We start from the raw sequence: 22903 nt of genomic DNA, 5'->3' as shown, positions 1-22903 counted from the left end.
TCGTTGTACTAGTCCTTTTCCGTTTCGGTAGCCTAAATGATTCCTACAATCCCGTCCTTCCTGGAACTGGCGTATTAAGCTTTCTCCCGGAATAAGGAGACCTATTCCTGCTGCAAATCCTACCTCACGCCTCAAAGCGGCGCAGCGGTGGCCCTGGCCGTCGGGCAGCTATGGTGGCGAGACTTCGTCTCGGCAGGTTCAACCATGCCACAAAGGTGTCCGGCTAGTAGCCCGGTCCTTGGGCCAAAGCTACAGGCTAGCTAAGTGAGGAGGTAGTACGACGATTCCGGTGCCAGGCTGCTAGCTTGCTAGTGCGACAAGCCGACCGAGGACAACACCCCGTCGCGTCATACTGCTAATGTCTACTATGTGTTCTTCAGAAGCTAAGGCGTACCCCAGAAGCGACGCGCATTATCCTCGCCCGGGCAATGTGGCAAATATGCGAGGGCTACCGGCTAGAGGACGAAGCCGGCCAAAGAAGTTAGTCCGCCATCGCCAGCAACATCCAGTGCGCTTGGCAACACTTAACATTGGGACGCTTACTGGAAGAAGTCGTGAACTGGCAGACAGTCTCAAAAAACGCCGTGTTGACACATGTTGTGTACAGGAGACTCGCTGGAAAGGCTCCAAGGCAAGGGAATTAAGCGATGGCTACAAGCTGATCTACCACGGTACATCAAATCGCAATGGCGTTGGTATCATATTGAACGAGTCGTTTAGAAATAGCGTCACAGCGGTGGATCGACTATCGGATCGCTTGATTGCTGTAAAAGTAGATACAGGAAAAGTGGAATTGCGAGTCGTCTCTGCTTATGCGCCCTAGGCGGGCTGTAGTGAAGAAGAGAAGGCAAGTTTTTGGGAGGATCTGGAGCGGTACGTCCAATCCCTGGAAAGCGAAGAAATACTTTTAATTTCAGGAGACTTCAACGGACATGTCGGTTCTCGGAAAGACGGATTCGAGAGTTGTCATGGTGGATACGGCTATGGAGCTCGTAACGACGACGGGTTGCGAATCCTGGAGTATGCTGTTGCAAATGACTTGATCATTGCTAACACGCAGTATCGGAAAAGAAAATCGCATTTGATCACGTACACCAGCGGCGGTCGTGAAACACAAATAGATTTCTGGATGTTACGCCGACTTCTGCAGGATTCAAAAGTCATCCCTACAGACCATGTCGCTGCCCAACACCATCTGCTCGTTATGGACTTGAAAATTTCCCGTCTAAGGAAGAGACATGCAAGGACTGAAACACAGCGCATCAAATGGTGGAATCTGAAGGATAGAAAGGAGGTATTTTTCGCGTCCGTGGCTCCATCTACACTTCCCCACCCTACTCGTAGTGTGGAGGAAATGTGGTCGTCTACTTCCAGCGTTATACGCTTGACCGCAGAAAACACTCTGGGAAAGACGACTCTAACTAAGCCAAAGGTACAAAAGGCTACGTGGTTTTGGAACGAGGAAGTTCAGGCGGCAATTCGTGAGAAGAAGTCCAAGTATAAGCTCTGGTGGAGGACGCGTCAGCCTGAAGATCGGGGTGCTTACCTAGCGGCGAAGAGGGAGGCTAAGAAGGCAGTCTCCAAGGCGAAGTCGGACCGCTACAAGGCTGTGTACGACATGCTTGATACCAGAGAAGGCGAGCGGGCAGTGTATCGTTTAGTCAGGGCGCGTCATCGCTCAACGTTGGATATGGAGCACACCAAGATCGTTAAGGGAGCTGATGGAGCCGTTCTGCACCGCTCTGGTCAGATCCTGGAGAGGTGGCAAGAGTACTACAATCACTTGTGTAACTAAGAGTTCTGTCATCCTCCCATCCCAACCGTTCCCAGCGTCGAGGGTCCTGTTCTACCAATTACTGCCGTCGAAGTCAGTGCTGCCCTCGCAAAAATAAAGTCGAACAAGGCAACCGGTCCTGATGACATACCTGCTGATGTCTGGAAGCTGCTAGGAGATCGAGGGTCCATGTGGCTCGCAACTCTATTTAACAAGATCGTTGCAGAAGGACGGATTCCAGACGTTTGGCAAACTTCCGTGACCGTGCCTGTCTGGAAAGGGAAAGAAGACATTGCTGACTGCACCTCGTACAGGCCTATACGACTGCTGTGCCATACGATGAAGGTTTTTGAGCGTGTCCTGGAAACTCGTCTGAGGAAAGTTGTTAGCGTTTCACTCAACCAGTGCGGCTTTGTGAAAGACTGCAGCACTATAGATGCTATCCATGCTGTCCGAATCCTCCTGGAGGAACATCGAGAGAAGAACCGCAGTGTGCATCTTGCTTTTCTCGATCTCGAGAAAGCTTTCGACTGTGTCCCACATGAGCTGTTATGGATGTCCATGAGGTCGCATAGAGTACCAGAAGAATATGTGCGGTGGACGAAGCTACTTTATGCGAAGCCTACCAGCGTTGTACGATGTGCTGCTGGAACAAGCAGGCCATTCCCTGTACAAGTAGGGGTTCACCAGGGTTCATCCCTCTCACCTCTGCTGTTCATACTGTGCATGGACACGATAACGAAGGAAATCCAGAAGCAGCATCCGTGGACTCTACTCTTTGCCGACGATGTCATGCTCGCGTCGGAGTCTCGAGATGATCTGCAGAAACAAGTACAGTCTTGGAAGGATCAGCTGCAGCAATATGGATTGCGCCTCAACACATCAAAAACTGAGTACATGGAGTGCGGACCAAGGATAGAGGATGGTTCAATTCGTGTCGATGACACCGAATTAAATAGGGTGAACTGTTTCAAGTACCTTGGATCCAAAGTGACTTCCACAAGCGACATTGATCAAGAAGGTCGAGCACGTGTTAATGCGGCATGGATGAAATGGAAAATGGCAACAGGAGTACTGTGCGACAAGAAAGTCCCTGTTCGACTGAAGTCGAAGATCTACAGGACGGTTGTGCGTCCTGTTGCCCTTTACGGATGCGAGTGCTGGCCGACGACGAAAGCCTTGGAAAGAGTGCTGCACGCTATGGAGATGCGGATGTTAAGGTGGACAATAAGTGTAACGCTAAAAGAGAAAGTATCCAAGGACACTGTACGCTCCATCTTCGGCGTCGTCCCGATAACTGAAAAGATGAAGGAGGCGCGAATGAGATGGTTCGGTTACGTCTTGCGGCGAGAGGAAGATTCTGTGGCCAAAACCGCACTGAAGCTCGACGTTTCAGGAGTGAGGCCGCGTGGGAGGCCAGAGATTCGCTGGTTAGACCGTGTGAAGCTGGATATGATAGATGCACGTTTGTGTACGGCTGATGCGATGGATAGAACCAAATGGAAGACAAGAAGCAGAAAAGCGGACCCTGCAACAACGCGGGACAAACGCTAGGAAGAAGAAGAAAAAGGAGACCTATTCCTGTGTCCTATTACTGTGTCTATTGTATATAATTTTGACTCATTTGATTGCAGGCTTTTGGACGGTCCAACGTGTGGGATACAAATTTATTGCCACTCAATCCTAGCACAGCAGAAATAGAGAGTCCATCTTTTGAATCCGTCGTCTCAAGGCTCACAAGGTCGCTTTTGGCTGATTTGTTTTTGTCCGCAATTATCCCCCTATCCGTCACCTGGAGACGTGCCACGAACTGCAACTAACCGACTGTGTTCCCTCTAGTGAGGGACTTTCTTGGGCGCCATCCAACCAGGAAAAGCTCACCCAGCCACTAAGCGGGAAAAACTGAAAAAGATGTTGGATGATGTACGTGTGAATGTAGGCGTATTTTGTTTGTGCGGTGGCCAGCTGTGCTTTCGTAATCTGAGGCGCAAATAATAGTACTGGTTTCAGTTTTTGGAACATCGTGCCAACTGCATACTCCTTTTCAGTGCTTTCTGGTGCTGGTACACCATTTCAACGCTGTAGGGACCTACACTCGCACCAGGGTCAAGCGTGTGATGGGATTTTTTCATAAGGGGGAGGGGATGTCGTAAAGGGAGGCGATTGGGAGTGTATGTGTGTTTGTCCGTGTGTCACGAAATTCGAAAAAGGGGGTGCGACGGGTCCACCGGCGCCAGATACGTATGGAAGGGGATGCGGTGGGTCCAACGGCGTCAGATTGGTGCACCGGCGCCAGATACCTATAGAAGGGGGTGCGACGGGTCCACCGGCGCCAAATTGGTGTGCCGGTGCCAGATTGCTATAATATGGAGTGCGACAGATCCACCGGCGTCGGTGGACCAGGTCATTGGTGCGCAATAACTTAGTGTGCATCACGTAAAAGATAAATGGTTGCAGCCGTTTCATAGCCTTCACCACTGGGCGCTTTGCTCTTCACCTTTATGGTTCCTCCGCGTGCCTATTTCCTTCTTCGGTCGCCTCAAGTTTGTAGCATGCCGTTCTCAGAAAGTGGAAACACGTATGCAAACGGTTGCTTAAATAGTAGCAAGATGTTTATGGGATCTGACGTGGAACGTTATCATTATCAGTAGAATGATGTCTTTCACGTCATTTTATGTTAAAACATCATTCTGTGATAACTATTGGGGGAAATCAAGAGGAATACCCATACTTCGAGTAATGCTTTCAAATTGTATCTATATTATTCTGGCATCGAAGGAGTGTTTGCAGCTGATGGTCGAATATTCTCCAAATGTAAAATTGATGCGTTTAGAAGGAAGACTCCGTAATCTTTTGCCTTAATTTATAATATAAAGAAGAGAAGGAAAGCGTTGCTAAAAAACACAAATCTAATTTTACAGAATTAACTTTCATTGATAAGTGAAGGGGAACAAAGCTAAAACCACCGCAAGTCTGAAGTCCAGTCTTAGCCGGACATTCAGACTGGTAAATAATATTGAATGATCAAAAAATTGCAAATATTATATTTGGTTCCAGGCGTAGGACAGTAAAATGGAAGCATCAACATTTCGTTTTGACAATGCCCAATGTACTGACAACGTAATAATGAGGCCACGCAGATTCGGCTCTCCACTAAGGCAAATTTTGCAGAAGAGATGGAAATTTGAAACAACTTCAAAAAAAAAGAAGAATCCAACTCTTCGTAGTTTACTGCAGTTTAAATGTGAATTTAACAAAATTTAATCACCAAAAAAGCTTTGATTCTGTGCACATTGTTAGGTCTGGGAGATCGCGAATAACTTCGCCATAAGAGGACCAAAAGGAAATGTTCAAGTAGTTTTTAGCAGAAGAAGGTTCGCCCCAAAAATCGTCACTTCGCTGTTTTTCTACTACCTGCTAGTCTTTTTGGAATTTACTTATTATTTATTACATACTCATTTTATTAAAAATCGCACACTTTTCAACGCGTGAGCGAAAATCGGGATTTTGGCGATCTTTTCCACTGCAAAAAAAAATGGGACGGCGTTTTAAAAAATCACCCGTGAATTCAAATGCAAAGTCTAAGAAAACCCCTGTGTTTCTCTTCTCCTTTCCAGCTTAGTCTGTCATATGTGTGTGTGTGTGTGTGTGTGTGTGTGTGTGTGTGTGTGTGTGTGTGTGTGTGTGTGTGTGTGTGTGTGTGTGTGTGTGTGTGTGTGTGTGTGTGTGTGTGTGTGTGTGAAACGAAATTCTAAAAAGGGGCTGCGACGGGTCTACCGGCGTGGAATTGGTGCGCCGACGCCAGATAGATATAAAATGGGATGCGACGCGTCCATCGGCGTCGACTTGGTGCGCCATACCTTCATCTACATGTCGCAAAAGGTGAATGAGACGTTGCAACCGTTTAATAGCTCTAACCACACGCACGTTGCTTTTCACTTGTATAACTTTTCCGCGTGTCTATTTTCTTGCACCTTTGCCTCAACTCGGTAGCCTCTCCAGAAAGTAGAAACTTGAATGAAACTCACTGCTTAAATAGCGTCCAACAGTTTACATGATGTGACGTGGAATTATCTTTATCAGTACGAAGATGTAGTTCACGTTGTTTTATGTTAAAATATCATTCCGTGATAACTGTTGGAGAAAATAGGAAGAAAACCCATATTTCGAGTAATATTTTCAAATTGTGTCTGCATTATGTTTGTATCGAAGGAGTATATAAAGCTAACGTTTGAATGGTCTTAAAATGTAGAAAACATTTAGAAAAAAATGTAGGAAATCTAGCTCCTAATTTTACATTAAAAAAAGTAGAAAGTATTATTAGAAGGACACTAATTTCACAGCAAATGTCGCTGCTATTAATTTCATTGATCAGTGAATGAGACCGAAGCGAACGCCACAAAAAGTCTGAAGTCCGGCGCAATACTTCGTGTGCATGCAGCAAGGTGAATGGTTGCAGCCGTTTCATGGCCACGGTTTCATGGCCATGGTTTTCACCTTTACTCCCCCGCGTGTCTATTTCCCTCTCCGTTCGTCTCAAGTTGGTAGCATGCCTTCCTCAGAAAGTGGAAAGTGCATGCAGACGGCTACTTAAATAGTAGCGAACAGTTTACATTATCTGATGTAGAACGTTATCTTTATCAGTAGGATGATGTATTTCACGTTATTTTATGCCAAAACATCATTCTTTGATAACTGTTGATGGGAAACAGGAGGAAAACCGATATTTCGAGTAATGTTTTTAAATTTCGTCTATAATATATTGGTAAGGGGTGTTTGCTTGCTGAAGTTTGAATGTTCTCCAAATGTAGAAGCGACGCGTTTAGAGAGAAGAATATGAAATCATTCGCCTTTAGTTATAATAAAAAAATGAAGAAAGATTGTTAGAGATACACAAGTCTAATTTCACAGAAAACGGCACTAATATTAATTTTCGAGCGAAACAACACCACAGAAAGTCTAAAGCTGTATTCCATTCACTACTACCCACTTCTTTATGACACCGCTCCCTTGCGACCGCCTTCCTCTACGACTCTCCAAATGGGAAAATTTCATCAGATGCTCGACCGTGCTCGAAACAAAAGATTAAAAGAGCCCAAATTGTTGTGCGTACCCGCAGCTACCCATATCCGTATTAGTGTGATATCAGTGGACTTACTTGTGACAGAATCGTTCAATATTCATTGGGACGTATGATCTCGTAGATCACAACTCGCCGAGATCCCAATACAAGCAAGGCAATTCGTTGGTCACGGCTATGTACTCCTCATTCTATTCATTTTTGGAGTTCTAGCGTTTGTTCCGTTTGTTTCTTTAAAGTTCCGCGAGCCTCAACTTTGGGTACGATAAGATGGTGGTAACTGCGAATAAAAGAGCATTTTCTTCACATTATATGTGATGAGCTTCAAGAGGTGTCGCTGCGTTCGAGCGTTTTATCCTATATAGATATTCTTTAATACGAATATGAAGTGGTCACCCTGTTTCGGCAATGTATTGTTCCTCACATGTTTTCCACGAAATTACAGGCTACACCAGAGACCATGCACTTGCCGGTCCTTGCCGGGTGGGCATATCACACAGCCGCGGTTTGACCTACACTTTATTATCAAAAAACTGATTTCAACTAAAGAGGTGCAACGTCGTCTAAAAAAGATGGAGGGGGAAGTGCTGCGACAGACGTCTGGTCTCGTCTAAATCGACCACATCCGCAACGATAATACCCGGCAGAGATTACGCGTGGCTTACCGAAAAATGCATGATAGTCGCCTCCGATGGTGCGGTCACTACACTCTCCGTAAGATGAGAGCAAATTTAGATGTACCTAGAAAGCGACGAAAGGCGAAGACTGAAACTTTGGTGGATTCATTGGATTCATGATGTCGTCTTCTGAAGATGAAGGTAGCTGGCATCCATCCTGATCAAGCTCATGACCGGACAAACATGTGGCCAGAAACTCGAACCCTACTATTCGGTGCAAACGAAATGAGAGGTTAATGATTTATTTCGAATAATGGAATTCATTTTAAAAAGAAAGAACTCTGCGTACTGTTGCTCCTGCTCTACGTCTACGCACCTCCAGATAATCCTATTAGTTGACCATGGCGTCCTTGATCTCCTATTCTCCAATATGAGTAGTTGTTACCAGAGGGTTAGCAGGATTAGCACTTCCGCTTGGGAAAAGAGGGAATGCGTCAGACATAGAAAAATCATGGTTTGATTCTAAACTCGTCGCAGCTAGATGAAAGGCATGAAAATGTCAGATCCTCGAGTCACCAGGCGAGGGCTACTAGACCATAGCTATCAAAGAAGGATGTAGTAACGGAAAATTCTGCTACTGAGGGTTTTCATGAAGAGAGATCAGAATAACTGAGAACTAAATGAGATGCAAGTAAAACATTTTTTCTAGAACAGAAATGTTTCTAGATCGACAGTCGTAGCAAAACTGTTGTTGAATATACGAAAAAAACGCAGGCTTTAAAAGATAATCTTAATTTTTCTCCTTCTTATCACATCTATTTTTCAATACACTTAATGTCGCTTCAACACCTTGTCTTAATATCAAGTAGAAAAATTAAGTAGGAGGAAAGAATAGTGATACTATGAAGATAGTGCTCGCTCAGGACTATTCAAAACCCTTTGCGTGCTACTATTCAAGACTCTATCTAAAAGCGTATATGTTGTGCATGATATGTGGAATATGTTTGCAGAACATGTGCAAAAGTTTGAATTCCAGACAGTGGCAGCAGGTAAAGCTCCTCCGAAAACATCGAGAAAACCTTCTGTGGAAACAAAAAAGAAAAGTCCTCTAGAAACAACAGGAGAAACACCAGCGGTAAGACGAATTAAATAAAATTTTAAAGGTTTACAAGTATTTTAACAAGCATCCAGCTAAGTACTAGGGAACATTCTCTGAGATAGACCTATTAGTGGTAGTATAGTTTACGCGCTGGGAATGTACGAGCTATACAACCTGCTCTGTTATGTGGCGAAAGATTCCCATACATTGCAAAAAGGTGCTGTCGTCTACATCGTCAAAGCCCACAACCTGAAAGGTCAACTGAATGAAGGGAGCATGGAATCTTTGGCAACAACCATTCATTTCGTTATGCAAAACTGCCGAACACTGTCGAGTGTACTCGAACAAACCGCCCTGTCTAAGCTTCTGCGATATTTCTCTGTACCGTTTGCTGCACTGCAGGAAGGACGCGTGAGAGATTGGCCCGTCATCACTATTGAAAATTACACTACATACTGTGGCGATGCTGACATGAAGAAAGAAGGTGGCTGTGCGACAGCTGTGAGGAACGATTACAACAACCTTGGAGGAATTTGGCTCAACGTCGTCTGGATGCGCCTTCGTACGATTGCGCGATCGCAGAGGACGTAAACTCTGGATCATAAGTGCCCACGCACTTACGAAAACCACTGAGGACAACAGTAAGGACGCCTTCTACGATGAAGTCAATGCGCTGATGTCTAAAATTCCAGCCAGCAGGTGGTCATTGGCGGAATCGACGTATATGCGAACATGGGACTCGAACAACAATCCGATGTGCTAGGAAAATGATATTGTCCAGCGGAGCGCACGTCGGACAACGGTGATCGTCTGGTTGACTTATGTGAACAGACGGGCCTCATCATCGCTTCCACGTTTAAGAGGGATCATCGACACCATCAGCTCACGTGGTAGGGTTAAAACCTTATAACGCCTGAAGAGCAGCGCAAGCGGAAGATGAGGACTCTCAAAATTTAGCTCGACTACGTTCTGAAGAGGAACCTCCCACAGGCGGATATCCGAAAAGCCAGAGCTGTTTGGGAGGTTGATTTCGACTCCGACCACCGTCCAGTTCTTCTCAGGCTTAAGAAATGGTTCCACAAGAGTCGAGGATTACCTACTCAAGAGAAAATCGACATGGCAGGTCTGAACGTCGAAGAATGCAGAACGAATTTCCGCCAACGTATGTCTATTCATGTTGGAGTACAGACGAGGAAGAAGCCTTGCGATGCGAACTCCTTAACAAAGTGCACCCAGGACGCTGCAAAGGAAACCCTCCCGGTTTAAAAGCCGCAGAAGAAGTTTGCCTTTGCATCTGCGGAGACAGGATCCACGTACAATTCTGTATATGGCCCCCGCGACACTGGCGATTTCAGGAACCAGGAAAAGCGTCTTAGAAGGAAGTTGCGTCGTCAACTGCAACAGGACCGCAATAACAAGTAGACATCAAGAACGAAGAAGTTTGAAAAGGCGTGGGAGGACAAGAACCCGCGGAAAGCCTATGCTTTATTAAAGCAGTATAGCGGCAAGATGAAAAGATGTTCTCCAGGTTTTCCAGTCCTCAACGCTGCCAGTAGAATGGCCGTCGGTGAAGCAACCCTTTCAATTTGGACGGATCACTTCAAGACCTTGCTGACTCGGCAAGTGCCGTCAACTCCTGAACTGGAACGTTCACAGCCCTACATATGCGGTTAACGAGGAAGTACTAACCAAGTCGGAGGTTGTGGTCTGTATCCAAAAGATGAAAAATGGAAAATCTGGTGGAGACAACATGATTAGCGCAGAAATGCTGAAATATCTTAATCTGTCTGGGATTCCTGAAATCACAAAGATCATCCGTTCAATATGTATAGACGGAAGGATACCTGACTCGTGGAGACCAGCTATCATAATTCCCCTCCACAAGAAGTTATCCGTCACGGACCATAGGAATTACAGAGTAATCTCCTTGCTACATTATGTACAAGGTTTTAGAGCGGCTTATCCTGGACCGACTTATTAAGCATAGGGAAGAAACAACAACAAGAAACGACGAACAAGCTGGCTTTCGTCCTGGCCGATCTACGATTTATCCGGTGTTCATCGTTCGAAGAATGATCAAAATCTGGCAGCGGTACTCGAAGCCAGTGTAATTAGCTTTTCTAGACATCGAGCCTGCGCCGATGGAGTGCCAGGAAAGTTCGTTCGTTTGATTGATGAATCAACGAACAACTGCTGCAGTTCGAAGACAAGCCGAATATACAACACCATCCGAAGTGGTAACTGGAGTAAGACAAGGGGCAGTGACAGGAGCCTTCCTGTTCAACTTCGCTATCGACGACATCATGCAAAGAACAGTCGATCAGTGTCCTGCCGAGATCGTCTTAGCACCATCAGGGTGCCCCTTGGCTGATATCGAGTACGCCGACGATGCTGCTATATTCGCGGAAAGCACTACGAAACTTCAATATGTTTCCAACCTTGTATCGAAGTTGGCTGCTGCCTCTGGATACTCCTGATAAATGCACAAGGACGACACACCTTTACTATAATGCTATAACCATATGCTATAACTTTTGTCCACAAATTGATGCAGTGTGGAGACAGAATGGGATCAAAACATATAGATTTTTCACGTCGAATCGTGGTATCTTAGGATCTCACGATTTGAGATTTGCGTACTCGATATCAGCCAAGGGGCACCCTGATGGTGCTAAGACGATCTCGGCAGGACACTGATCGACTGTTCTTTGTATGATGTCGTCGATAGCGAAGTTGAACAGGAAGGCTCCTGTCACTGCCCCTTGTCTTACTCCAGTTACCACTTCGGATGGTGTTGTATATTCGGCTTGTCTTCGAACTGCAGCAGTTGTTCGTTGATTCATCAATCAAACGAACGAACTTTCCTGGCACTCCATCGGCGCAGGCTCGATGTCTAGAAAAGCTAATTACACTGGCTTCGAGTACCGCTGCCAGATTTTGATCATTCTTCGAACGATGAACACCGGATAAATCGTAGATCGGCCAGGACGAAAGCCAGCTTGTTCGTCGTTTCTTGTTGTTGTTTCTTCCCTATGCTTAATAAGTCGGTCCAGGATAAGCCGCTCTAAAACCTTGTACATAATGTAGCAAGGAGATTACTCTGTAATTCCTATGGTCCGTGACGGATAACTTCTTGTGGAGGGGAATTATGATAGCTGGTCTCCACGAGTCAGGTATCCTTCCGTCTATACATATTGAACGGATGATCTTTGTGATTTCAGGAATCCCAGACAGATTAAGATATTTCAGCATTTCTGCGCTAATCATGTTGTCTCCACCAGATTTTCCATTTTTCATCTTTTGGATACAGACCACAACCTCCGACTTGGTTAGTACTTCCTCGTTAACCGCATATGTAGGGCTGTGAACGTTCCAGTTCAGGAGTTGACGGCACTTGCCGAGTCAGCAAGGTCTTGAAGTGATCCGTCCAAATTGAAAGGGTTGCTTCACCGACGGCCATTCTACTGGCAGCGTTGAGGACTGGAAAACCTGGAGAACATCTTTTCATCTTGCCGCTATACTGCTTTAATAAAGCATAGGCTTTCCGCGGGTTCTTGTCCTCCCACGCCTTTTCAAACTTCTTCGTTCTTGATGTCTACTTGTTATTGCGGTCCTGTTGCAGTTGACGACGCAACTTCCTTCTAAGACGCTTTTCCTGGTTCCTGAAATCGCCAGTGTCGCGGGGGCCATATACAGAATTGTACGTGGATCCTGTCTCCGCAGATGCAAAGGCAAACTTCTTCTGCGGCTTTTAAACCGGGAGGGTTTCCTTTGCAGCGTCCTGGGTGCACTTTGTTAAGGAGTTCGCATCGCAAGGCTTCTTCCTCGTCTGTACTCCAACATGAATAGACATACGTTGGCGGAAATTCGTTCTGCATTCTTCGACGTTCAGACCTGCCATGTCGATTTTCTCTTGAGTAGGTAATCCTCGACTCTTGTGGAACCATTTCTTAAGCCTGAGAAGAACTGGACGGTGGTCGGAGTCGAAATCAACCTCCCAAACAGCTCTGGCTTTTCGGATATCCGCCTGTGGGAGGTTCCTCTTCAGAACGTAGTCGAGCTAAATTTTGAGAGTCTTCATCTTCCGCTTGCGCTAATCATATGCGGGTCGCATCCTAATTAGCATTAGCTGGACGATTCTATTGCGCAGTGGGCAAACGCGGCTACTTAGGTAAGCACAACGATTTGGATTCCTTTGATTCTTAGTTTCGAATGTAGAAACCTATAGCGAGCGTCTATCTCTTGTTATTGATCAGGGACTCGAGAGGATATATTACAAATTTTGATTTTCTGAATTTCCAATGATTTCTGATTTCCTCTGATTTTCTTCTGATTTTCCAAGCGCTGACGAAGCTGAAGCGTTAGCTGCAAGAAAGAGTGTTGACAGTCTTGGCTCTTGCTACACTTTGGTAATCAAGAACTTGCAGTCATTATTCCAACATTCAAGGGAGGTCGAAATTTCACGCCAATGAATAGGCTCGTGAAGTGACCGGAGCTTGTACGAGGGGGCGCCTTCTAACGTAACTATAACTCGTAGAAACAAACTCTTCCCAAGCCTTTTCCTAGGGCGATTAGAGGGAACTGTGCGGGGCCACGCTCACATTCGTAGTCTACACCCCGAACTGTGTTTTTCATTAGGTTTCCACACTACGTCAATCTCTTGTTACGGTGCGTTTAATTGGAAAACACCGAAGGTGTTGAATATGCTCCTTTTCGTCCGATTGGCACCCCACCTTGATGCTTCGAAAAAAAAAACGAAACAAGAATCAGCAAAATTATAGAGTCACGGCAGAACTTTCCTTTAGAGTGGGACATTCTATACCAAATGATTTATAAATCTTTGCGAATACTTTTTATTTCTATCCACATTTTTCAGTTTTGGAACGTCTCTATTTATTCCTAGCGTCATGTCCACAAATGACAAAAATGTTGCTAACTAGAAATGTGATTTGTTCAACAAGAAAAAGATTCAATAGCAAAATATCCAAAAACGTTTTCACCTACTTATACTTTCCTGGCACTAATTATTCAAAAGGAGATAGAATCTGTTATCGTATGAAGAATCAAATTGAGGTCACTTGTCATACGTCGATATTAAAGAACACTGCAGAGGTCCACTTTTTAATAGACGTGCTTAATCGATTTCTCCTTCGAGGTGAGCCTGTGACGCGCATCGGTGAACCCACACACTTTTGTAAAACATTTTAATATGTAATGGATTAAGTATTTGGTTTTACTGCTACCTGTTTTGTAAGCACGCACTGCTTTCTCACATTACTGTCTATGGCGAAAACGGAATCCTAAAAGCAAGCGTATAATGGGATTTTGAATGTTTCGAGGCTCATGTTCCTTCAATCGAGGTGAAAGACCTCGTGGAAAACGAGCTACGTTGTGATGGGCCCAATTATGCAAAATTTGGGACGCCCTCAGCGGCCTATTCATTGGTTTTACTTGAATATCCTGGTGAGGAGATCTCACTGATTTTCTACCGCGCGCTTGTGGACGCTGAGCATGGGAAATAAGTACATTTCCTGCAACCTTTTTCGGGAAGATTAGGGCAAATTGAGTGTGGCTACGCTTATACTCGTAATCTACGAACCCAACTTCATATTGTCCATGAGAGATCCATGCATAGAAAATTTCATGATATGCTGCCTTTAACGGTATGGAACTAGTTTCGCTGGCCTTCAATCATGTACTTCTACTAGAGAGCTATGGCAGAAATTCAAATGCGCATTCAAGTGCGTACTTTAATGCAATCGAAAGGACTCAAAACATAATAAAGGCTTCGGGGTATTGCTTGTTACCTTACTAGAACTGCATTTCTTTAGGGATTGTCTTCGAAGAGAGTTAAGAGAAAAACGCCTACTCCACCTCCATCAAAAAGATCAGAGACGCCAAAGAAAGATTGAAAGGAGATAATTTGTAAATTCGTATAGTTATATATTTCCATTTGCAGGTGTTAGAGAAGCTTTATATCTTTAAATGTACATAAGTGTTCAAAAATATTGTACCAACAGCAAATTGCCTTCTGAGTTCTTGATTGGTTATAGACACAAACGTAATGTTAAGCTTTAACTTTAAATGAAACTTATCGATAAATATTCGTGTATGAGCTAAGGCCTCTTGTATCAGGGGGAGTAATATGATGTAAAGTAATGTCATTTCTCAAACAAACAAGATAGTGCTAAAAATACTTCAATTCTCAGTTGATGAAAGCAAAAAATGAGAGAAGCATTCGAAAAACTAGCACATTATTTAGTCGTCATACTTCCTACATCTGTTACCTCTGAGGTTAAAATAAATGGTGTCACCAAACTTTTACAACGGCCAATTTTTTAGAAAAACAGAGAGAAAAACAGATGGGATTCGTAACCGTGAGAAAAAAAAAATTATTCCTTGCGATGTGCGGAAATGAAGGAATCGTCAGCACTTGAGGTCATGAACATCATTCTATAAAATAACTGATATTCTAGGTTGTCAGCTGTGCTGTAACATAGATGTTGCTTTTTGAAGCCTCTATCCTCTAGTCTCTCTTGACATCTCTATGGTCGCGCACGCGATTATGAAGCTACCAATGGAGAAAATATTGAATCGCTTGAAGCTGAACCAATGAAAATGAAGCGAAAATACAAAAGACAAAAAATGGTGTGTGTGTGTGTGTGTGAGAGAGAGAGAGGAAGTTAAACAATTGCATGTATACTGTACTACACAGAATGAAGCAGAAGCTATATGTCGGTGCCATTGCTAAGATTTGAAGTATACTCACATACTCGTTACAAGATCCTCACATCCTGACCTTCATTCTACAGTGTGATGAACAAAACCACGTCGGAAAAACTATTATGTAAAGTGTACGCTTCATGTTGTGCTGTGGTCGCACGATCGGAGGTTCGAATCCGGACTGGTACCAACCAAGCGTTTCATCGCTGGCGGTAGACAATTTGGTATCAGACTTGTGATCATGATGATCATGATGATGATCTCATGATCATGATAACGGGCTTATTCTGTCACGTGTGTGTGTGTGTGTGTGTGTGTGTGTGTGTGTGTGTGTGTGTGTGTGTGTGTGTGTGTGTGTGTGTGTGTGTGTGTGTGTGTGTGTGTGTGTGTGTGTGTGTGTGTGTTTGTCTGTGTGTCACGAAATTCGAAAAAGGGGGTGCGACGGGTCCACCGGCGCCAGATACCTGTAGAAGAGGGTGCGACGAGTCCACCGGTGCCAGATACCTATAGAAGGGGTTACGACGGGCCAACCGCAGTCGGATACCTATAGAAGGGGGTGCGACGGATCCACCGGCGTCGGTGGACCCGATCACTGGAGCGCAATAAATTAGTGTGCATGACGCAAAAGGTAAATGTTTGCGGCCGTTTCGTAGCCGTAATCACTTGGCGCTTTGCTCTTCACCTTTATGACTACTCCGTGTGCCTATTTCCTTCTTCTTTCGCCTCAAGTTTGTAGCACACCATTCTCAGAAAGTGGAAACACGCATGCAAACGGCTGTTTAAATAGTGGCAAGATGTCTATGTGATCTGACGTGGAACGCTATCTTTATCAGTAGGATGATGTCCTTCACGTCATTTTATGCCCGTCATTCTATGCTAATCACTTACTATTCACTCCGAATCTCTTATTCACTACTGCGTTTAGCTCGCCCTAGGTGTAGGTATAACAAGAAATGAAGTTGACAAATGACTTGACTTTATAAATGAGCAGCAGAAAACAAGCGATAAGAAGGATATATTAGCCCGGCTACTTACTTTTGCACAATTTGAAAAAAAGTTGATGTTTTAAAGCTAGGACACACTTTTTCTCCCGAAGCTCTGGTGGTTCTTAAGAACACGCTAAGTAGTTCTAAATCTTTCCAGCGAGAAGTATGTAATAGTGCCTTTGTTGACAAAGCCTTTTGAAGCAAAAGGATTGGCGTCATCTCTGAGCGATTTTCTTCTACGGGTAGAAACAACGCCACACGGCAGGTCAGGCGGTTGCCAACATCAACGATGAGTTGAGCGAGGAGACCATTACCCACGCTAACATCAATGACCGAGTCCGCTGCTTTGACGTATGGAACTTCTCTTCGACTTGGCACTGACCGGAAATCAAAGTTCACCTACACTCTTTTTAGCCTACCGGAAAGTTATGCCGAGATGGGTCTCCCACGCTCTGACCGCTACCAACAGTTCATAGCGTGTGAGCATCTGTGAGTCTCTGCTGCTTTGCCTGCGCCAGTCGGATTCTCTGCGGGATATCGTCATGGGAGGAGAAAGCTAGTACTTCTATAATGATGATGATCGGCGTACCTTCTGGTTCCCCGAGGTATTTAGCCATAACTCAATCAACGTCAACGGAGGCTTCTCCTTACCTGCTTCTGGGATTCGCAGAGAATGCTGTGGTGAGAGCTACAGCCCGACAGCCACGCGGTCGATAGCAACGTCATGCCAGCTCCGCGAGTCGCCGCAATAAAAGAAAAGCAAGCGAAACTTGCCGCCATTGATCTCCTCCACGACAATGCACGTCCGTATGTCGCTTCGGTAGTCGCCGACAATTTGAGGCCAGGGGATTGTGAAGCGGTTCCGGATCAAACCTACTCCCCAGACCACGCCCCATTAGACCCTCTTTACTCCAAACCCTTATACATTTTTTAAATCAAAAACTGTGCAATTCTACGACCTGCAATGTACGTTTGTATGTATGAACGACTGAGGAAAAATTAATAATGACCATTTCTTCAACCTTAGGAATGAATGAGGAAAAAGAAAGGAAAAAAAAGAAGGGAACCATTATCGTCCTTCGAATTCTCCCGTCAAGTCCGTTCGTCTCCAACACCTTTCGGAAGTCAGAGGTTAATGATCTTTTATGACTCGACCGAAGACTCTCTGCAAGCTCATAGGAAACTAGTAAGTCTGTATTCGAAGCCAGGTAGCACCACGAATAGGCGATACTCCTATCTAGCTCTTCTTCCACTGACTTCACGCCTAGTCCTCCGAGCTCCTTGTCGGTATACAAGCGGCCCGTACAACTACTTTTGAATCTCAGGTGAGAATCAGCCATAGCTTTCCGGATGTCACAGTCGAATTGTCGTGCACATTTCTTCAGCGTACTAAGTTTACCTGCCCCGAAAATCACGCATGAGATCGCATATTTAAGCTTAGGGATCACTACTTGATTGTATCCATTGATCATCTGGCGAACCGTCAGATCGCTGTCAAACAATCGTTTCGCAACCACCTTCGCCGCGTTCTCTACTCGATTCCATAGTTCCCCGAGACAGATTAGACTGTTCTGCTCCGCGCCCAAATACTTGTAGAACTCAGAGGCTCCGAGAATAGGTATTGTGTCCAATTGCGCCGTTCCAGCGATAGCGCAGTTTAGACTTCTCGTAGCGCACTTTCGTGCATTGAGCTCTAAGCCAAGTGAACCAAACATTCGTTGGATACCGTATCTGGCCTTAACCATATCCTCCCAGCTCGGAGAATATACCTTCAAGTCGTCCATATACAAGATATGTCCGGCCTCCAGGACTCCGTCACTACGATGTCCTATTCCTGTTCTCGTCTGATATGGTTCAATCTCTTTACGGATCCATGATGACACAGGCCCTATGGCTAGGCAGAACAGAAGTGGACTCAGAGAGTCGCCCTGCATTAGACCATTTCTGATCCGCAGTCTCCTACTCCTCACCAACTTACCATTCGTGAAGCCATAGTATCGGACACTCTGCATTGACATAAGTACCGAAAGTGTGCGTCGCAGGTCAGAAGGTACTCCCCATTGCTTTATGGTCCATTTAATGGCCCCATGCGACAATGAGTCGAAAGCCTTCGTCAGGTCAACCCACAACATGTGTAGTTCTTTCTTATGTCGAAGAGCATCCTTTATTATAGTTTGGTCCAAGATATGAGCGTGTGTGCAACTCCATACTCCTTTCCGCAGGGCTATCTGTTCCGAGGGGAACCGATCACCTACGGTCCGGAGAATTCTAAATGACATACTTGCCGACAGGATCTTATAACAAACGTTCAGGCATGCTATAGGACGGAAGTCGCCGGGTCCGCGCGAGCTTTGGTCTCTCTTCAACTCCTTTGGAATCAGTACCACTCTGGCTTCGCACATCCATGAAGGAACGACCTTCCGCGGCTTCACCAGCGCCTTTCGGCACCAGTAAGTCAGCCGCGTTCTGGCGACCTCAAGATGCTTCCACCAGAAGCCCTGAATACCATCAGGTCCTGTCGCTTTCCAAGGTTTGACTTTGCTGTATAAGCTCCGCCACTCCTCTTCATTAAGTTCCTCAGACCTTTTAGGGGTTTCGGAGATTCCCTGATCTTTCGCCCAGTCGTTCAGTTCAGGACTTATTTGAAAGGGCTTGCCTAGCCCCACGATAGGTGGCGAGTCGGTCCTTGAGTTCCCTCAATTTCCTCCTCAACTTAGCCCCACTAGACACGTCGTGCATTTCCGCGAAAAGAAGATACTTCCGGCTGGGGGGCCAGGTTCTCTCCTTTCGTTTCCATGCCTTCCGCCTATGCAACTCGTTTGTGAGAGTCGAGATATTCGCTATGAGGATTCGTCGAGACTCTATAGCCTCCATGAGAGTCCTATTTCGGTCCACAGCATCTCCATCTCGCGTCATTTCATCCGCTGTTGCAGCAATGGCTCTCGCTATTGCGTACACAGCAGCATTCAATCTAGCCAGATACTGCTTTCCGTTTGAGAATGTCTCTGGCACCTTAGTAGCTAAGATGCCGTTGCCAATCTCGAGAAGCTCCTTGGGGATCTCTCCCTTCGGTCTCCTCACGGGCACTCGATCATGATCGGCTATCGCAATCGAGTAGAACTTCTCAAATTTCTGGAGCAGAAGCTCCTTCGATTCGAGAGTCCTCGAGGCAATCACACGAGCTTCGGAGATCGCACTAGCCGGATCTCCTCCACCCACATCTGGAAAAGAGGAATCCACTTGGGTGGGGTTTCCCCCTCCCGTTGGGTCCTCTACACCTTGTTCTCCTACCACGAACGGCACCCTAGCCTCCGTTCCAGGTAGTATATTTCTTGAAAGCTTCGCGTAGGCCGCCTTTAAGGCTGCCACGGTCCGCTTTGCATCGTCCGGATGCCGAGAGCGCTCCCAAGCTTCCGCGAGGGGTGCCCATCGGATCCGTTTACTACCGTCTTTCAACCTGTGCCGCTCAACTTCCCTTTCTAGCTTCTGTAGCTCGCAAGCGAGCCACAGCTTTCTACCACCTTGCCTCGCCCTTTGAGCGCTGGGCTCGTAGCTGGCGTCAGCGGCTCGGTGGCTAGTTGACCCTAAAGAGGACAATTTGGAAGTCAAACAATCTAGCCGCACAGACGACGTAGACTGTTGACAAGGATCCTGGGGATCCCCGTGAGCACTAGGTCCACTATCGCTATGGACGTTTGACCTGGTTGCATCCAGGCAACTAGCTATTCGCGTGTGACTTGAACGAACCTTATCCATATTTGTTTATGGCCTTTGCCGGGCCACATCACGGGAATTTTGTGGGGGCTTAGTTGCTTTCCTCTGGAGAACCCGGATTACGGCGTGGACAGCTAAACTACCGGTCATCATCAAGTTGCCATCTAGACGTACGGCGTGTATGGCCCGCTCCACTGCAGGCACGCATTTGCACTTCCCTTTCGGGGCCTTCATGCAGATGCCACCGTTCGAGTAGCCAGAGGTGGTGTGTTGAGTGCGTCACCTCTGTGTTGTCCCGATTGCCGCCGATCCACCTGTCATTAACCCGTGCTTATTCGAATTACTACGATTTAATATTCAAAGCATTGGACAGGGTCAGTGTCTTCCTGCCGTTATCCCGTATTCATCCGAATTACTACGATTTGAAGGCATCACCCCACGAATCTGAGGTGGTGCAGATTTCTGGTGGAGTATTCTTATGAGGGATAGTAAATTATGGAGAGTAGGGTGATTTCGTCCATTTCCTCCTAATTGCCTTTAAAAAAACGGCCCGGAAGATGTCGCGCCGCACAAGGCTGGTGCGCTCCAGTCGAACTCCCTGTAGAAAATAATGCGCCAGAACGCCTGAAGCCGTATCTTCCGGGCCGTTTTTTTACGGCAAATAGGAAGAAATGGACGGAATCTCCATAATCTACTATCCCTTATAAGAATAGTCCACCTGAAATCTGTACCACCTCAGATTCGTGAAGCGATGCCTTTAACATTCAGAGCACTGGGCAGGATCATCGTGTTTCTGCCATTAACCTATGCTTGTTCGAATTACTACGACTTATTCTCAGCACTGGGCAGAAGCTCCGGATCCGTGGATTAAAACACCCGTCTGATGCTTATAAACAAAACACCCGATCAAGGGGTAGTCTCGACAGATCACAGTATGTAGACATTGTTGGGCTGGATACAACACCTTCGTCATACATGTTATAAGCATGTATTTTGGCGCCCCGACATTGGACCAGGATTAGAGACGCCGCCACGTTTGCCAAGGAAAGTAAAATAAGGTGGGCCGAACACGTGATGCGGTTTAACGACAACCGTTGGACCGGAGCCGTGAGCAACTGGGTTCGACTGACGCGATATTAAGCGCACTATAGGAAGACCGCCGACCCGATGGTCAGATTTCTTCATGAAGTCCTTCAAACAAAAATATGATGCTTTTCGTGTCCCACACGAAAGGAGGAACCACTGGGCTACTCTGACACGCGATTGGGACAAATGGAAGAATTACTGGCTCCCGCTCGACCACTTCGAAGATCAACGGGAGTCAAGGGGATCAAGGTGATCTTCCCTTTACGACCTCCCCTCGCCCCGATGAAAAAATCCCATCACACGCTTGATCCTGGTGTGCGTGTAGGTTCCTACAGCGTTAAAATGGTGTACCAGCACCAGAAAGCACCAAAGAGTACCCAGGATCTTCGAATTATATACAAGACACGGTAATAGGAAAGTCTCCTTATTCCAGGAGAAACCCTGATACGCTAGCTCCAGGAAGGAAGGGGTTGTAGGAATCATCTAGGCTACGGAAACGGAAAAGTACTAGTATAACCATCTGTTCCTACGATGGACACACGCTTGCATCGGAAGCGGCCATTGAAGGCCCGATGATCAAGCTAGGATGACTAAGTACGATGTCATGGGACTAACCGAGATGAGACGCCAACTTCTCAACACCGTATGTGAAACTAGAGAAGAACTTTTCTTAGCAACATGCAACAGTGGAGGAGTTGATGGAGTTTGTGTCCTCGACCCTACGCACTCCATTTTATAGCTTTCTGGCGCGGGCGTACCAATTCGACCTTCACTGTTGAAGAAAAAGTGGAAAAAAAAGGAAAGTGTGAAGTCCGACTTTAGCCGGACGTTCATACTGGCATATAATAAGGGGCTTATTCTGTCGCTGTGAGTGTCGACCACGAAATTCCAAAAAGAGAGTGCGATGGATCCCACGGCATCGAATTGGTGCATCGACCTCAGAAAGCTACAAAATGGGCTGCGATGGGTCCCATTCCGATTTGTGCGCGGGCCTCAGATAGCTGTGAAATGGAGATAGACGGGTCAATTAACCTGAAGAGCGTAACAAATGCTATAAAAACCTGACGGAAACAGCGGTCGTTGCGGGATCAACATCCTACAACGTCATAATACACACAAGTGGTGGCATGGAACCATTGCGGGACATCTCGACAAATTCGTGAGCCATTGTGATCATTGCTACTGCATTATACATTGTCTTCAAACATGGATAAAAAAAATGCGCTCTTTCATCACCAACATCATTTGCGGAACTGCGATATGGGAATAGCTGATGTAACTCAACCGAATAAGCATACTCCACTGCACAATAGCTTGTTTCAGTGACAATGTGGAGAATTCCGTCGTCCCAGCAGCAGTGCACAACTACCACGACAGTTTCTATTATCTCGGGTAGTGGCATTTGCTCTACCGGTGACGAGACTAAGATCGCCGTTTGGGGCGAGCAACGTGAGATGCTAAGTATAGTTGGGTCAAAGCGACACGGAAAGTTGCGTAAGCGGCTGCGCTCGAAGTGGTGCGGTAGAGCGTAGCGGTTGGATCGTGTAAGGATCCTCCTTACCGCAACCCACCTCTGCAGTTCGCCATGATCCCACTTCGATTCCAACCGCTGTCTCCACCGCACCGCTTCGAGCGCAGCTGCTTGTGCAACTGTCGTGCTTTTGACTCGACTATACATTCGCGTCATGACATTAAAACCAGTGACTTTCTTTGAAGATAAAATTTTACTGTTAGAAGAAGGGAATAGAGATTTCAAAATTGTTCAATTTTGACCGACAAATAGGACTTTTCAAAGAACTGGTATAAATTCTGCATGGATTTACA

General features: G+C 45.9%; 7 protein-coding genes across 9 annotated transcripts; 4 read left to right on the top strand and 3 right to left on the bottom strand.

Annotated features, from left to right (window-relative positions):
* Positions 1 to 358: 358 nt before the first annotated feature.
* On the top strand, positions 359 to 3328 carry RB195_010626 (uncharacterized protein; the record flags this gene model as incomplete). 2 transcript variants are annotated; one of them, XM_064191719.1, is made up of 4 exons in its annotated part: positions 359 to 671; positions 918 to 1761; positions 1831 to 3102; positions 3171 to 3255. In XM_064191719.1, 4 exons carry the CDS (start codon positions 359 to 361, stop codon positions 3253 to 3255), a joined length of 2514 nt encoding a protein of 837 aa, XP_064049303.1. The 2 variants fall into 2 exon arrangements, with proteins under 2 accessions (XP_064049303.1, XP_064049302.1); XM_064191720.1 differs by having other exon boundaries at positions 440 to 671; positions 918 to 1745; positions 1797 to 3328.
* Positions 3329 to 7666: 4338 nt separating this feature from the next.
* Positions 7667 to 14482, top strand: RB195_010622 (uncharacterized protein; the record flags this gene model as incomplete). The annotated part of the gene is made up of 4 exons (XM_064191715.1): positions 7667 to 7763; positions 8395 to 8444; positions 8508 to 8606; positions 14402 to 14482. The coding sequence occupies 4 exons, from the start codon at positions 7667 to 7669 to the stop codon at positions 14480 to 14482; spliced, it is 327 nt and encodes a 108-aa protein (XP_064049298.1).
* On the top strand, positions 8727 to 9161 carry RB195_010625 (uncharacterized protein; the record flags this gene model as incomplete). Its single annotated transcript, XM_064191718.1, has 1 exon — positions 8727 to 9161. One exon carries the CDS (start codon positions 8727 to 8729, stop codon positions 9159 to 9161), a length of 435 nt encoding a protein of 144 aa, XP_064049301.1.
* On the top strand, positions 10745 to 11047 carry RB195_010624 (uncharacterized protein; the record flags this gene model as incomplete). The annotated part of the gene is made up of 1 exon (XM_064191717.1): positions 10745 to 11047. One exon carries the CDS (start codon positions 10745 to 10747, stop codon positions 11045 to 11047), a length of 303 nt encoding a protein of 100 aa, XP_064049300.1.
* RB195_010623 (uncharacterized protein) lies at positions 11189 to 11413 on the bottom strand (the record flags this gene model as incomplete). Its single annotated transcript, XM_064191716.1, has 1 exon — positions 11189 to 11413. The coding sequence occupies one exon, from the start codon at positions 11411 to 11413 to the stop codon at positions 11189 to 11191; it is 225 nt and encodes a 74-aa protein (XP_064049299.1).
* On the bottom strand, positions 12322 to 20227 carry RB195_010621 (uncharacterized protein; the record flags this gene model as incomplete). 2 transcript variants are annotated; one of them, XM_064191714.1, is made up of 4 exons in its annotated part: positions 12322 to 12630; positions 17347 to 18862; positions 18918 to 19863; positions 20137 to 20227. In XM_064191714.1, 4 exons carry the CDS (start codon positions 20225 to 20227, stop codon positions 12322 to 12324), a joined length of 2862 nt encoding a protein of 953 aa, XP_064049296.1. The 2 variants fall into 2 exon arrangements, with proteins under 2 accessions (XP_064049296.1, XP_064049297.1); XM_064191713.1 differs by lacking the exon at positions 12322 to 12630 and adding an exon at positions 14651 to 14686 and having other exon boundaries at positions 17395 to 18964; positions 19038 to 19863.
* Positions 20228 to 22175: 1948 nt separating this feature from the next.
* Positions 22176 to 22481, bottom strand: RB195_010620 (uncharacterized protein; the record flags this gene model as incomplete). Its single annotated transcript, XM_064191712.1, has 1 exon — positions 22176 to 22481. One exon carries the CDS (start codon positions 22479 to 22481, stop codon positions 22176 to 22178), a length of 306 nt encoding a protein of 101 aa, XP_064049295.1.
* Positions 22482 to 22903: the final 422 nt, after the last annotated feature.

This window comes from Necator americanus, chromosome III (genome assembly GCF_031761385.1).
Source record: "Necator americanus strain Aroian chromosome III, whole genome shotgun sequence".
NCBI lineage: Eukaryota > Metazoa > Nematoda > Chromadorea > Rhabditida > Ancylostomatidae > Necator > Necator americanus.
The sequence above is the reverse complement of the archived record's forward strand: the minus strand, read 5'-3'. Positions and strand labels throughout refer to the sequence as shown.